The sequence below is a fragment of the Manduca sexta genome, unplaced genomic scaffold, assembly GCF_014839805.1.
Source record: "Manduca sexta isolate Smith_Timp_Sample1 unplaced genomic scaffold, JHU_Msex_v1.0 HiC_scaffold_881, whole genome shotgun sequence".
NCBI lineage: Eukaryota > Metazoa > Arthropoda > Insecta > Lepidoptera > Sphingidae > Manduca > Manduca sexta.
This window is the reverse complement of record NW_023595718.1, coordinates 1-15044: the sequence shown is the minus strand read 5'-3', so window position 1 is coordinate 15044 and position 15044 is coordinate 1. Positions and strand designations below refer to the sequence as shown.

Below are 15044 nucleotides of genomic sequence, written 5' to 3'. Positions count from 1 at the left end.
TTACCTCTATTTGTATCTCCTATGAAAGCACAAAACTAGGTAGGCATATAACGTTGGCTTTAAAATTTTATTTGTAAAATAACTGTAAGCGGCTTGGGTATGAAATACTCTCTAACTGTCTGTACCCGTGGCGGCGTCATGTGACGGGTCGGCCACTTCCCTACAATATGGTTGAGGAGGCCGATGGCTGGCACATGCGTCATACTCGTGAACGGGTGCTGCTTGTGTGGACTGTTCTGCCCATTTCGCTTACATTTCTAATTTCTAATTGCTAGAGGTGCTGGGAGGAAATAATTATAAGGATAATAGAGAAATTTCATGATTCCTGAGAGGGTTGTGCAGTCATATAAAAATTTAAATTAATTTATTCCTTATTTCACGAGACTATAAATGAACTGCTCTAAACTTTTTTTTTTCTTTCTCTTTTCACTTTATCATGTACTGTTGTAGTCTTTACCCTAAACTGATTGAAAAGAGCAACACCAGAGTTTCTTGCCCGTTGTTCTCTGGTGAAAACTGCTTTCCGAACTGGTGGTAGAGTTAATATTGACGGAATCTAAATAATGTATAACATTTTACAGATTCAAATAAATCATTTCATTTCATTTCATTTCATTTCATTTCATTTCATTTCATTTCATTTCATTTCATTTCATTTCATTTCATTTCATTTCATTTTATTTCATTTCATTTCATTTCATTTCATTTCATTTCATTTCACTTCATTTCATTTCATTTCATTTCATTTCATTTCATTTTCATTTCATTTGATTTATTAAAAAGTATTGAAACGTCATTGTATAGGTAAGAATCTGTTAATTGGTTATTAGTATATATAAAAAGCGGCGATAGCCTAGTTTGGTGTGGAACGGACTGCCGAGACGAATGTCCGCAGTTCAAATCTCAAGGGCACAACCCTCTTATTATCACTTGCTGTAACGGTGAAGGAAAACATCGTGAGGAAATCTGCATACGTGAGAATGTTCTGTATAGGAATTTGGAAGGTGTGTGAAGTCTACCAATCCGCACTAGGCCAGCGTGGTGGACTAAGGCCTAATCCCTCTCATTAGTAGAGGAGGCCCGTGCTCAGCAGTGGGCAAGTATATAATACGGGGCTGATATTATTATTATTATTATATATAATCCCGTATTATGATTATAACATTTTAGTACCTAGTAGATTTTAAGTCGTAACCTTTCCGGTGTTAATTTATAATGAAATATTTCCATTTTCCATTTCATATCAAGTTAGTGTAATCAAAAATAATTTATTTCAGGTAAAAAACCGAACCACGTTATCTATGTCATCATTATATTTAGTTATGTACAAATCATTGTAAGTACTTATCAATCGAACATTTGATTATCAAATTGAATTATTGCAACGATAAGAATTTTTATTGCGTATACTCGTTGCTTAACTAAAAAACACGTGCTTATTTACACACTTCATATACATACACTAGCTTTTGCCCGCGGCTCCACCCGCGTTATAACGTTTTTCGGGCTAAAGTTTTCCGTTATAAAAGTCACGCTGTATAATTTCCCGGGAGCCTATCTTCTTCCCAGGGTCTCAAACTGTCTCCATACAAAATTTCATCTTAATACGTTGGGTAGTTTTTGAGTTTAACACGTTCAGGCAGACAGATGCAGCGGGGGACTTTGGTTTATAATATATTTTTTAGAACTTTTCAAGAGGAACAATCCCGTCATACATCATTGTTGCATTACTTTAACCGTTTACGCAGCGCACGCAACGGAAACTCTTAAAACTAATAAATTTTCCCCGTTTTTGCAACATGTTTCTTTACTGCTCCGCTCTTATTGGTCATAGCATGATGATATATAGCCTATAGCACTCCACAAATAAAGGGCTATTCAACACAAAAAGAATTTTTCAGTTCGAACCGGTATTTCCTGAGATTAGTTATTACTGCTCCGCTCCCATTGGGTATAGCGTGATGATATATAACCTATAGCACTGCTCGACCAAAGGGCTATCCAACACAAAAATATTTTTTCAGTTTGAACCGGTAGTTCCTGAGATTAGCTATTATTGTTCCGCCCCTATTGGGTATAGCGTGATGATATATAGCCTATAGCACTCCACGACCAAAGGGCTATCCAACACAAAAATATTTTTTCAGTTTGAACCGGTAGTTCCTGAGATTAGCTATTACTGTTCCGCTCCTATTGGGTATAGCGTGATGATATATAGCCTAAAGCACTCCACGACCAAAGGGCTATCCAACACAAAAAGAATTTTTCAGTTTGAACCGGTAGTTCTTGAGATTAGCGCGTTCAAACAAACAAACAAACTCTTCAGCTTTATATAATAGTATAGATGTATATCGGCGGTCTTAAGTGTTCTGATAAAAAAAAATCTATCTAATACGTTAGACGTAGCTCATTACTTAGTTATAAACACATGAAATAAGTGCAATTCAAATAAATTAATTTAATGAACCTTAAATTTGGACTATTAAGCGAATAAGTACGTAATTAAAATTAATAATAAATGTTCAGCTATATTTGTTGTTAAATATTTTATTCTCATATCTATATAATATACCAGTATTTTCTCATGTACCTACATACATAATTCGATAAAAAGTGATTGATAGACTTTTGTAGATGTTATCTACTTACAACAAATTAAAAAGTATATATTTATAATAATCGCCGGTAGTTGCTACCTACTATCTAATAAACTATTTCAATATAAAATATGATATGCAGATATGTACTTTTAGTTCTCTGCTATAACTTATTAGGTAAGTACTAAGTAGCTTTTGATCACAGTTCTGCCTCACGTTTAAAAGTTTTTCCAGCATGAAATTTTCCGAATAAAAGTCCGCTATATATTTTCCCGGGATAGAAAATAGCCTGTCTTTCCCAAGGTCTCAAACTATCTCCATACCAAATTTTATCAAAATGTGTTGCGTCGTTTATGAGTTTATCGCGTTCCGACAAGCAGACAGTTGCGGTGAGGGACTTTGTTTTATAATACATTTGTTTAGATTTATTTAAGACGAAAAATTCTCTCATACATAGTTGTTGCGTTACTTTAACCGTTTACGCAGCACGCCCCGGAAGCTCTCAAAAAGAATACATTTTTCCCGTTTTTGCAACATTTTTCATTTTTCACGACATACAAATATATATATATATATATATATATATATCTAAACATACTAATATCTATGAAAACCATATGTTTCTGACACGTCACCACAAGCCACGACACCTCAATGTATTTCCTACCTGAACAACCAAACCATGTCTAAGTAACTGTACAACAGGATATAATCGATATCGTCTCCTAGTGTAATTGCTAGATGGCGCTAGTCATTTTCACTTTACTTCATTTTACATAATTAGGTTGTACGTATGTATACAATATTATGTTCGGATCCTTTTCTATCCCGTTAAGAATTATCTTGATTATTAAACTTGCCCAGTCTGTTGTATAGTCCACTTAAACTTTCTATCCAACCGGATATATAACGCAGACGGAGACACGGTCAATAGGAAGAATTACAATCAATAAAAATCTTTCATACAGGTAATAATAATTATATTTTATTTATATATAGTGGAGACTCGATTAACCTGTCCTCTGTTATATCGATTACTATGAGGTACGAATACCCATGAGAGTTATATGATACTTTTTATGAATAAGCATTAAAGCGGGTGGAACAACGAACACAAGATTTTTAATAATGAGTACAAAAAACTATTTTCTTAAAAGATTTTATACTTTTGGAATGCTTTACGACAATGATTAGACTGGTTAATCGAATCTTTACATTAGTATTACATAATTACGAGCATAGACTTTTAATTACGAGTATAAACATAAACAACTATCAGTTGTCAACGTTTCCAGCGGTAGCCACCAAACAGACTCAATACAATGTGGTGGAACCAGTTTTTGCGCTTGATCTCGCGCTCGTATTTCGCGTCTGTGCGGAACGCGCGCCACTCTTCGCGCTTCTGAGAGTCTTTAGGTCCATAAGTAGGCTTTTTGCGGAATGATCTCTTTACGGTCTGTAACAATTACAAATACAATAACAATTTTATTATCTCATTATCTAGTGGCAAGAAACTACTTAGGTAGTGAAACTAATGAAGTCCTGAAATTGAATCCGCAGCTACCAATAAAAAATTGTGTAAGTTTATTTTACTTTAACAAATATACGTAATTAAAAACTGCTCAAAATAGTGATAGGCGCAGCACTTCTTAAATAACAGTGTGTTTAATAATGTACTAAAATAAGATTGCTAGGGAATTCACACTTTTACGCATTTGTACAGACGCGTGCGCGCACAAAAGGAATTTTTTTACCAGTGCTAATGTGTAGGTACTAAGTACGGAAATTTTGGTGAGATCTAGATATTAGTTATACCACGCTTAATATCGTTTGATGTATGCCACATTCATGTAGAATTGCTAAATTACTAAAAGGAACTAGATTTTAGATAGCCCAATACTGCAAGGAAACACTACAGCCGGAAATTCTTAATAAATTTTGAATAAACAAAACACCTACTGGAAGATACTTTTTCTATAATTTATTGTTGAATAATCATCATCATTGGCAATTAACAACTACGTGACATAATTAAGAAGCGTTCGTTGAAAATTTGAGACCCGATGTGCACCATCGCGCCGGTGACTTCTCAAACCGATTCGAGCCGGAAACACACGACTGCAATTTTGGCAGCACGTTTATATATCTGTATGTATGTAATAATAAAAATTCAATTAACCTTACCTCAAGCCAGCTATCTGATCTGTATTTCCAGAATGACATTCCCATAAAAATAGGAATCAACGCAATTCCTGTATATTGCAGAACATAACCGGCGACTGTAAAAACAAATTGCATAACTTTAATGGTAGTCACGACTTGACTTCAACCCAGTATCTTATGAAATAAAAGGAAATCGTTAAGTTACTGGAGTACTGAATTTGAAAATTGATAAAGTACTATATAGCTCGAGACTGATTTCATGCGATCTATAACCTTTTTCCATAATATAAGTCCGTTCCTTAACGTTTCCGGGAAAAAAGATATAGACATCATTTGTAACTCGCATATTATGTGTAACTTCTAATGTATCGGTTTTCGGTTACTACCGGAATGCGTTGTCATCAGCTCGTACTTTTTCGTGGATGACAAAAACGACTTTTAATTTCTTCATTCCTACTCTATAAAATAACTCAAAACATGTTGCGTGAAGTCATCCAAAATTTTGATGAGCGAAGCGATTCGCCTTTAGAGAATTTAATTTTTATTTTAATACACAATAAATTAAGTTTAACGAACTTAATAGAGAGAGAAGAAACTTATAGAAAAAGTACATACTGTATGCTGCTTGTGGGTATTGGTAAACACCGCCAAACAGTAGATCATTCGTGGTGACGAGTGCGTAAATGAAAACGATCACCATCATGATCGGAGTTATGATTGCCCAACAGATTCTCCAATAAAATGAGATTTTTATACGCAACATAAACTCGACATCGAGGCATAAATTCTCCAGGCCTTGGGGATAAGAAATTATAGATATTGTAATTACATATTGTAAAAAGAATAAATATTTTGTATTTTAATTATATATAATCAAAGTCAACTCAGGCCGGCCGGTGAATGCTGTGCGAACGACCATACCAGAGGTCACAAAATATTTTACCTTATTTATGAAAACAAAAAAGTTTATTACAATAAGCTAAAAACAAATGGGGCTTAAAGGAACAAAATTAATTAGACTCACAGCTGTCTCAAAAATGAATGTGCTGTTTTAAAATCTCACCGTATATCCAGAAGACACCGATAGTTTCAGTAATAGCAGCAAACAATCTCATGAATGTACCTCCGTAATAGTCCACGAGTTCCAATATGTACTGACCCCCCTAAAATCACTAATGACATTTTAATTTTCATTTAAAACTATATATTTGAGAACACACAACGTGATAGAAAATGTGTGTTGCATTAACTGTACATTAGAACAATAAAGGCAGAGAGAATTTTTTTGGATGCATCATCAACGGGGTCATTATCATCATCATACACCATCATCCTTTTAACGATTTACAGCCTACCTCCGGCTTAATAACTGCAACAGACCGACATGGGATGGGGAAATTGCCAAGGAAGGGTGAAGGAAGGAATATTCCCAGGAAGTTAGGAGGTTAAAAGGGTTGAGATATGTCCCTGGGAAAGGGTTGCACAATAAAGACAACGCCTTCGCACATAAATATAGGTACTTAAGTTTGAATAATATTTGAGAACTATGACATAAATTGGAAAAGCTTAGCATATTTGATTTTTTCCTTACCGGCGTAACATAAATCAGACCAACAAGAAAACCGACTGTGCAGGTCGCGGAAGACATGTAGATTGTTTGCACACGGGGGAACGTGTCCAGTAGTATAGTATTTAATGTGGATAATGAAGCCACACCAGATCCGACTCCTAATACGGCCATCATTAAAAAGAAGAGAACCGCGAAAAGCTGAAATAAACGGCATTTATAGAATAATCTCTGCCCGAATTAAATTAGAAATGTTAGAATATTTTAAGTCCTTTCTTTAACCTCTATTAGGATTGTTAGCCTGACAAAGGTCGGCTTATAAAACCACACCGGACTTTTGGGTGAACGCTTTAGGCACTCGCAACAAGGATCGCATTAATAAATACTTCACAATGGTAAAATATTTGTATTTAATGTGCCAATTTACTTGCGGTACGAAAGGTGACTGTGCGATCGCATCTGGGTACGAAATGAAGGCCAGACTGGTGCCGCCGGTTCCAATGACTTGGCCCACATCATCGTAATTCAACTGGTAGGCCAAATTACCCAGCACTCCGAATATAGTTATGCCAGAAATCAAACTCGTAAACGTATCCAAGGTGGTCACGATCATCGAATCTCTGGAAATAATATAAAATTCATTGATTATTATTGGCGCATAATATGTTGTTCTTTTTTTAAATGATTCGAGAGAGAGATTTATATTCATTATCGATATTAGTTTAGGACACAGTATTACATTCGAGTTGTTTTATATAAAGGTGGCCGGAAGTTAGGAATTTTTGTATCCGTCCATCCCCACCTCCAACGGTTTGTTAAACTAAACATATCGATGTTTAGTTTGGTTATAAGTGTCATATAATATTTTGCGATGAAATTATATGTTAAGTTAGAACCTCATTACTGTATAATTTTGCGTTATTAGTTTTATTTATCAAGGAAAACGCATTTCCCACTACCACCCAACTAGGCTCAACTGGGCAGTGGGATCATGTATTATAGAACTGTATTAAATTCTGTTTTCCGACACACTCGGCTCTCTATCTCGCATTTATCAGACACTACGTTCCGGTTTCAAGGACATTGTAATTTGTAACTAGTGTACCTACTCGACATAATAAGACTTAACATCTCATGTCTCAGGATGGCGAGCGCAGTGGAATACCAAACAATACTTTGTAATTCAAGGTGTTGGTGGGATGTTGTTTTCATTGTTTATGGGAGGCGGTCGTATCGCTTACCATCAGGCGAACAGCAAGCTCGTCTCGTCATTCAAAGCAATAAAAAACAACCTAAACCTTCCTCAAAAATTGAAGAATTGTTTTTAAAATTGTTGATACTTATTGAAAATTAGTATATAGACTTATAAATGACAGTTAAATGTAAAACTCACAATCCTCATACATGGGAGCAGTAAAAGTCGTAAATATGTAACGAACCTGTAAACATTTTGTGTAAACTTGTTGTATGACGCAAACATGATAAGAGTTCCAGAGCAAACGGAGATAGAGAAAAATGCTTGAGTAACTGCCGCATACCACACCTGAAAAGTATAAAAAAAAAGAATATTATTTGAAAATTGTTAGAAAATTATATGCAATTCGAGTGAATGTTAAGACCTTACCTTAATTTCTAATATCTTGGCCCAAACGGGTGTTATGAAAAAAAGGATACCTTTACCCGCTCCGGGTAATGTAACTGCCCTGTTAAAATAATGAGCAATTTAAAGAAATTAATAAATAAAAATACGAAAAGGACTTTTGTAACAAATCTTTGGACAGATATTATATGAATATTTTTGTTCAAGATCAAACTGTGCTAAAACTCAAATACCAAGTATATAAAAAGTATATATCATATGTATTTATAAGCTTGATTCCTTAATAAACATGAATAATTAAATAAAAAATGTAACCCACCTAATCAACAAAATGAAAATCACGACATATGGGAACAACGCTAAGAAATATGCCGCTTTTCCAGAGCTTTTCACACCACGAGAAACGATTAGAAAAATAAAACCACGACGCAAAGAGGCACAATGTTAGATCCCATAGAGGTGCGCCTGAAACAAAAATATAGCAAATTATACAAAATTTTAAATCTTTTAGCTGTTGAGGGTTCGATCTACGCAGAAATGGCTCAGTGTCTTGGAGTCTAATTAAATGTAGAACAAGATGTTAGGCTTGTGCATACTACGTAGATCGGAACGTAAACAGAAAAAAAAATAATATTGTAAAATGTAGGTATATAATACTTATAACATTGAGTTTTCTGACGACGAACACCTCATTCCCCCCGGTAACCATCAAATCTACAAAGTCTTCGAAACCTCGGGAGAAACATATAATATAGAAAATATTGTTTAATTTTTACTTCTTTTAATTATAGAAAATAACTGGGTCGTCGTTGAACAGTTTTATTAATATTGACGATACTCACCAATTCCATCGTGAATGCCGTCAGGCTGGCGTAGAACCGTCTGCCTAAAATGATATTACAAAATTTAAAGATGTATATTTAATAATTTGAAAGTGCTTTACAAAAATTTGAAATTATAAATTAGTAAAAAGCCATTAATCAAGGTAGTCTGTAGGCTATTTAACGTCATACTATCACCAATAGGAAAGGAGCATCAATGAAAAATGCAAAAAAACAGGAAAAAAAATATACTTTATGATAACTTATGTTGCGTCACTGCGTGCGCTGCGTAAACGGTTAAACGCAACATGTATGAGGGAATTACGTCACTTAAAACGTTCTACAAACATAATATTATAAAATAAAGTCCCCCGCCGCATCTGTCTGCCTGTATAGATTAAACGTACCTAATAGATACTAATTATTCGAGATAATTAAACAGTATGCACGTAAAAAAAATACGAAAATTTTTACCGTCTAAAACCACAAAAAGAAAATATTTCCATTAACTGGTTATATACTGGATACCAATTTTCTTTATACTATTGTTAATTTACTTAACTAGCTTACCTAGCATTTTTTAAATGTGTGATGCTATTTATTGTTATATATACATAGAAAAATTACCCCGATACGAATCGATATCGACACATTGTAATTACTTTAAAAAATCTTAATTTATTTAATTTGATTTGTTACTATTTTCTTTAACTTAAAAATCTTACGCCTTAACCTAGTTATGAAAATTATAATTCACGTAACGACTCATCAGAACAGAGGATACTGTGCCTCGAGCAGAGTCGAGGCGCCATTTTAATTAAGCACCGACTCCAAAATTGGTAACCAGTATATATCTGTTAAGTATGTGAAAATATTTTTTTGGTTTTGAGTGGTTTTTGAAGATGGTAAAATTTTTTGTAAAAAAAAATATTTATAAATAACTAATACTCAAGGCAATTATAAATTATAATGTAAAGCCACATTAGCAACCCGACCCAGAATTGATTTAAGAATTTCCTTCCTTGGTCCGACACGAAGAATATATAAAGTAGACGGAATTCAGAAAGCGCATCCGTGAAAGTGCAGCGTCATTGTTTGCAAATTTTATGCCAATTTTAGATGAGACGCAAATAAAATAGTTAAATTATTCATCTACTTACGTAAAGTAATACTCAGCACTGCTTCTAGCTTTCCCACCAAATTCAGATTCGTTTGCGGCATGGCCCGAGGGAACGCAGTTCACCCATTCTGGCTGACATACAGCCCATGGGAGGGTTGAATTAAAACTAACAGCTAAATAGTAAAGGCAAAGAGCTATTATCGAGACGTAATAAGAGAGTACGTATGAAGTACCGAGAGCCTGTGCGTATCCAGTGCCTAAAACAAAAACATTCGAAATTATAATCATTGAAGCAATTGTACATTGTACGTCCCTTTTGTTATTATAGCATAACAGCTATTTAACTTGAAAGAAAGAAATGTTTAAAGTCATTGATAACACTATAATCAAAACAAAAATATTTTGTAGCTCTTTTTAGTTTTTTTTAATTCAAAACTTGTTTTAGCGTTTTATAGCCCATTAATAAAGGAAGGATATAGATTATATAACATCAAGCCTGGAACAATGAAAGCGGGGTTACGCAACAAATTTATACGAAAAAATTTACTCTTCAAAATTCAAAAAAATATATTATATAACAAAAGCCCCCGCTATACTTCTCTGTCTGCCTGTCTGAATACAATAAACTCAAAAACGACCCTGCGGACTTCGATGAAATTTGTTTGGTAAGAAGATCGTTTGAGACCCCGGGAAAGAAAGACATAGGCTACTTTCTATTATTAGGGAAATATATAGCAGGTCTTTTATCCCGGAAAAACTTTTCACGTGGGCGGAGTCGTGAGCAAAAGTATAATAATAGAACCTAAGAATTCCTTGCACCACTGTTACCATATTTATTTTTAGTTTTCTTTATGTTGTGTTTCAGTCGTTATTATAATATTTCTTAAATGCTGGATGTCTTGACCGCCTCAAACAAGTGTTACTTTATATGTTTTTCGAAACTTATTGTAATGTACAAAATAAAGAAATAACTATTGAGTGTCCTATAATAATAAATAATTAAAAATAAAATAATATGGAATAAATTGAAGATAAATTTATGTACGGTTATATAACATTAGGAAATAATAAATAAAACCATAAAAGCCAAAGTAGCTAAAATCATTACTGATCTGTTTTTAATGAGTGGAAGTAAAGATTAGTATATTAATTATTATAAGCTTAGATTACATAGGTATTTTTTTTTTTCACTCAGCTTATTTCTGTTTACAGAGTAGTAGAATGAACTTATAGCCAATACGCCGTGTTAGTCTTATATTCCTATCTTTTACTGCATCTACTGTGTATGTAGGGTAAGTACTGTGAGTAAACTATGAAAGGAATGTTGCTTACCTTTCATGGCAGGGGACATGGCCCATATTTTAACACCATTTGAATTACTGAATTGGCCAAGAACAGTCTCTAAGTAATACATAGGTTTACCTATTACTAATAATACTATGATATAAGGTATGAGGAAAGCTCCACCACCATTTTGATATGCCACAAATGGAAATCTCCAAACGTTTCCTAAACCAACCGAAGTGGCAATACATGACATCAAAAATTCAAGTTGATTATCCCAGTACGGTCTCTCGTTGGCAGGTTTATTATTCTGGAAAAAAGATTTTATTTGCAATTAAATTAAAACAAAATATGGATTATCTATATAGGGTATGATGGAGTGAGATGGACGTACAGAAGAGATAACCAGTCCATAAAATTACATATCCACTCACTATATAAATAAATAAATAAAATAAATATATGGAACTAATTATTCGTTGGTTCACTTCGTGCAGTGCGTAAACATTAATACGAGGTTAAAGTTTTTATGACATTTGCATTAAATATTTTGGTGATAAAACATTTAATTTTAACGTGACTGGTCGAATGTAGAAAACCTAACAGAAGCCGGGCAAGCCAGATCGTTTAATTTGGCCGGATGCGCATTCAAAAGGATATGTCCGTCTTTATCCGCACGCCTTGCAACGCTGTTTACAAATAATATTATTGAAGGTGGTCTATAAATTATGCGGCTGTGTCCTTTTGATTGCTGCTAAGTGAATGGGTCCAAACGCTTCTTGATACGGACACGGTAAAGTGAAACCATTAAGCCGAGTGAGGTCTAAATAGAGTATCAAGTGGCGACTGATGAGAGTCAACTATCTGTCACCAGTCGACATTAGTATGCCGGCCTGTTTAATAAGCCTAGGCCTAAGCCTAAGCTTAGTTCAAAATAATTAAAGTTATGATACCAAAATATATGTTGGTTCCTGAGGTCACTGTATAGAAATCTAGGCTAGTAAACGAATAAATTACTTACTTTGCTTTCAGTTAGCATATCTGGTGTCTTTTCGGAACCCTTAACAGGGCCCAGATTTCGTGAGTTCGCATTGTGAGGTTCGAATTCTATATTTATTTGTCCGTCATTTTCAGCCTTTAAGGCTTTTCTTAGTTCCTAAACAAAGACAAAACACATTTTTTTTTAAATATCCATATTTCTTAAATCGTTTAGACTAATAGAAAACTACCATTTCACGAGTGTTGGTGTCCGAATACAACAGCTAACGTTTTTCGAGTTACTGACAGAAATACTGCAATTCCTAATAAAATATATCGTAAAGATTTAAATTACTCAGATAATGTGCAGGAGTATCTTATTTATCGATGATTAAACAACGCATGCCATGCCGATGCTAAAGAACGATCTTATTATTATATTTATTTAAACTCTATTGTACATCAAAACCGTAAAGAAAAGTAAATATACAACAGAGGTGATGATATAACAGGAAGTACAAATGGCGGTCTTATGGCTATCTTATAATAATTACTTATAATTACTTGTGTATAAGTAATTATGCTCACGGGTTCGCCAGCATACAAGAGTATTCCGGGATTAAAGTCCCGCTATATATTTTCAGGGATAGAGAGTAGCCTATGTCCTTCCAAAGGTCGCAATAAATGCGCTATTGTTTGGCACACAGTACACCCCGCGCCCGCCGTCTTCCGTCAACCGGGACAAAACATACGGCCCTCCAGCCGCTGTACCTCCGCTTTTTAAATCTGATATCTTCTAAGATATCTATTTTAATGAATTCTGTTAAGGACAGTTTTGATCTACATTCATTAATGTACAACGTATATAATGTATTTAATTGGGTAAGGCATAAGTAAAACTGTGTAATATAAAACAGCTTTGCAAAAACACATATTTTATTATGTGTAAAAGATAAAAATGGTTACTACGGTTAATCCTTTAGAGATAAATATATACCATCCCGTTACCATTACCGCGTACCATTTTAACTCCTGTCATTCCTCAAACTTTCACATTTGACGTTGATTTAGATTCTGAGCCACAGCCTGGACCATCGAAGAAATGTCGATTAGAGTAGCTAGCTAATAACTGATTAAAAATATTATGATGTCGAGGATTACCTTATAAGCAAGATGTCCGGGGAGTAGGCCTACTGGGGATACCACGTAAAAAAAACACGCCTACAAACTCTCCCGCATAGGTGGCGGGGAAAAGAGTCAGGAATGAGTAAGTAAAGTTGTACAAATTTAACAAACATTTTTTAAGAATATATTTACAATCAAAAAAATCATCGGATTCTCATGAGCATTTACGAACCCGGTAAACTTTGGAGCGCTGTAACAGCGTTTTAAATGAATGAAATTTAAAAAAATTATAGGGAAGATTTTTCCACAAAAGATCATCTACAAGATTGGTCTGAGGTATATTTTTGTATAATGTATAAAAAAAAAGTAATAGAGCAAAAAAGAATTTTTTTATAAAAAAAATCTGACTTTTTTGCTTATAACTTCTTTAATCTATATCTATACTATTATATAAAGCTGAAGAGTTTGTTTTGTTTTGTTTTGTTTTGTTTTGTTTTGTTTGTTTGTTTGTTTGAACGCGCTTATCTCAGGAACTACCGGTCCAAACTGAAAAATTCTTTTTGCGTTGGATAGCCCTTTGTTCGTGGAGTGCTATAGGCTATATATCATCACGCTATACCCAATAGGAGCGGAGCAGTAATGGCTAATCTCAGGAACTACCGGTCCAAACTGAAAAATTATTTTTGCGTTGGATAGCCCTTTGTTCGTGGAGTGCTATAGGCTATATATCATCACGCTATACCCAATAGGAGCGGGGCAGTAATGGCTAATCTCAGGAACTACCGGTCCAAACTGAAAAATTCTTTTTGCGTTGGATAGCCCTTTATTCGTGGAGTGCTATAGGCTATATATCATCACGCTATAACCAATAGGAGCGGAGCAGTAATGGCTAATCTCAGGAACTACCGGTTTCAACTGAAAAATTCGTTTTGTGTTGGATAGCCCTTTATTTGTGGACCGCTATAAGCTATATATCATCACGCTATGACCAATAGGAGCGGAGCAGTAATGGCTAATCTCAGGAACTACCGGTTGGAACTGAAAAATCTTTTTTTGTGTTGGATAGCCCTTTGTTCCTGGAGTGCTATAGGCTATATATCATCACGCTATGACCAATAGGAGCGGAGCAGTAATGAAACATGTTGCAAAAACGGGGAAAATTATGAGTTTTGAGAGCTTCCGTTGCCTGCGCTGCGTAAACGGTTAAAGTTATGCAACAATGATGTATGACGGGATTGTTTCACTTAAAAGTTCTAAATAATATAACAAAGTCCCCGCTGCATCTGTCTGCCTTAACGTGTTAAACTCAAAAACTACCTAACGTATTAAGATGAAATTTGGTATGGAGACAGTTTGAGACCCTGGGAAGAACATAGGCTCCCGGGAACTACTATTTTTATAACGGAAAACTTTAGCCTGAAAAACTTTATAACGCGGACGGAGCCGCGAGCAAAAGCTAGTATTAATAATATAGGGCAAGAAGTTATATAAAACATATTTGTAGGAAAACAATTAGCTACAAGTTATGGCTTTAAAATTTTTTTGTAAGACGCATAGTTGCCGAGATATCGCGAAAAAAGTGCTTTCACCCCTTTTTCCAAGATGGTGGCCAGGGGACAAGGTTGGCGATCCCACAAACTTGAGGTTAAGCTTCTATTGACCCCCCACATATGGCCCAAAAAATAAAATTGCGTCCTCTATAAATGCAATATTCGGTCTTTAATTGTAACATTTCAATGGACTAATATACAATTCCGTAGTACCTACATTAATTTGATCTATCTCGTAA

General features: G+C 34.6%; 1 protein-coding gene across 1 annotated transcript; it reads right to left on the bottom strand.

The window, feature by feature from the left end:
* Positions 1 to 3560: 3560 nt before the first annotated feature.
* LOC119193678 (sodium-dependent nutrient amino acid transporter 1-like) lies at positions 3561 to 12399 on the bottom strand. The gene is given in 15 exon segments (XM_037447308.1): positions 3561 to 4053; positions 4782 to 4876; positions 5376 to 5555; positions 5824 to 5923; positions 6352 to 6528; positions 6755 to 6947; positions 7767 to 7870; positions 7952 to 8030; positions 8247 to 8348; positions 8350 to 8392; positions 8770 to 8813; positions 9909 to 10125; positions 11201 to 11462; positions 12174 to 12308; positions 12382 to 12399. Coding segments are annotated over 15 exon segments (1908 nt in total). The 5' UTR covers positions 12385 to 12399; the 3' UTR covers positions 3561 to 3879.
* Between the last annotated feature and the right edge of the window lie 2645 nt (positions 12400 to 15044).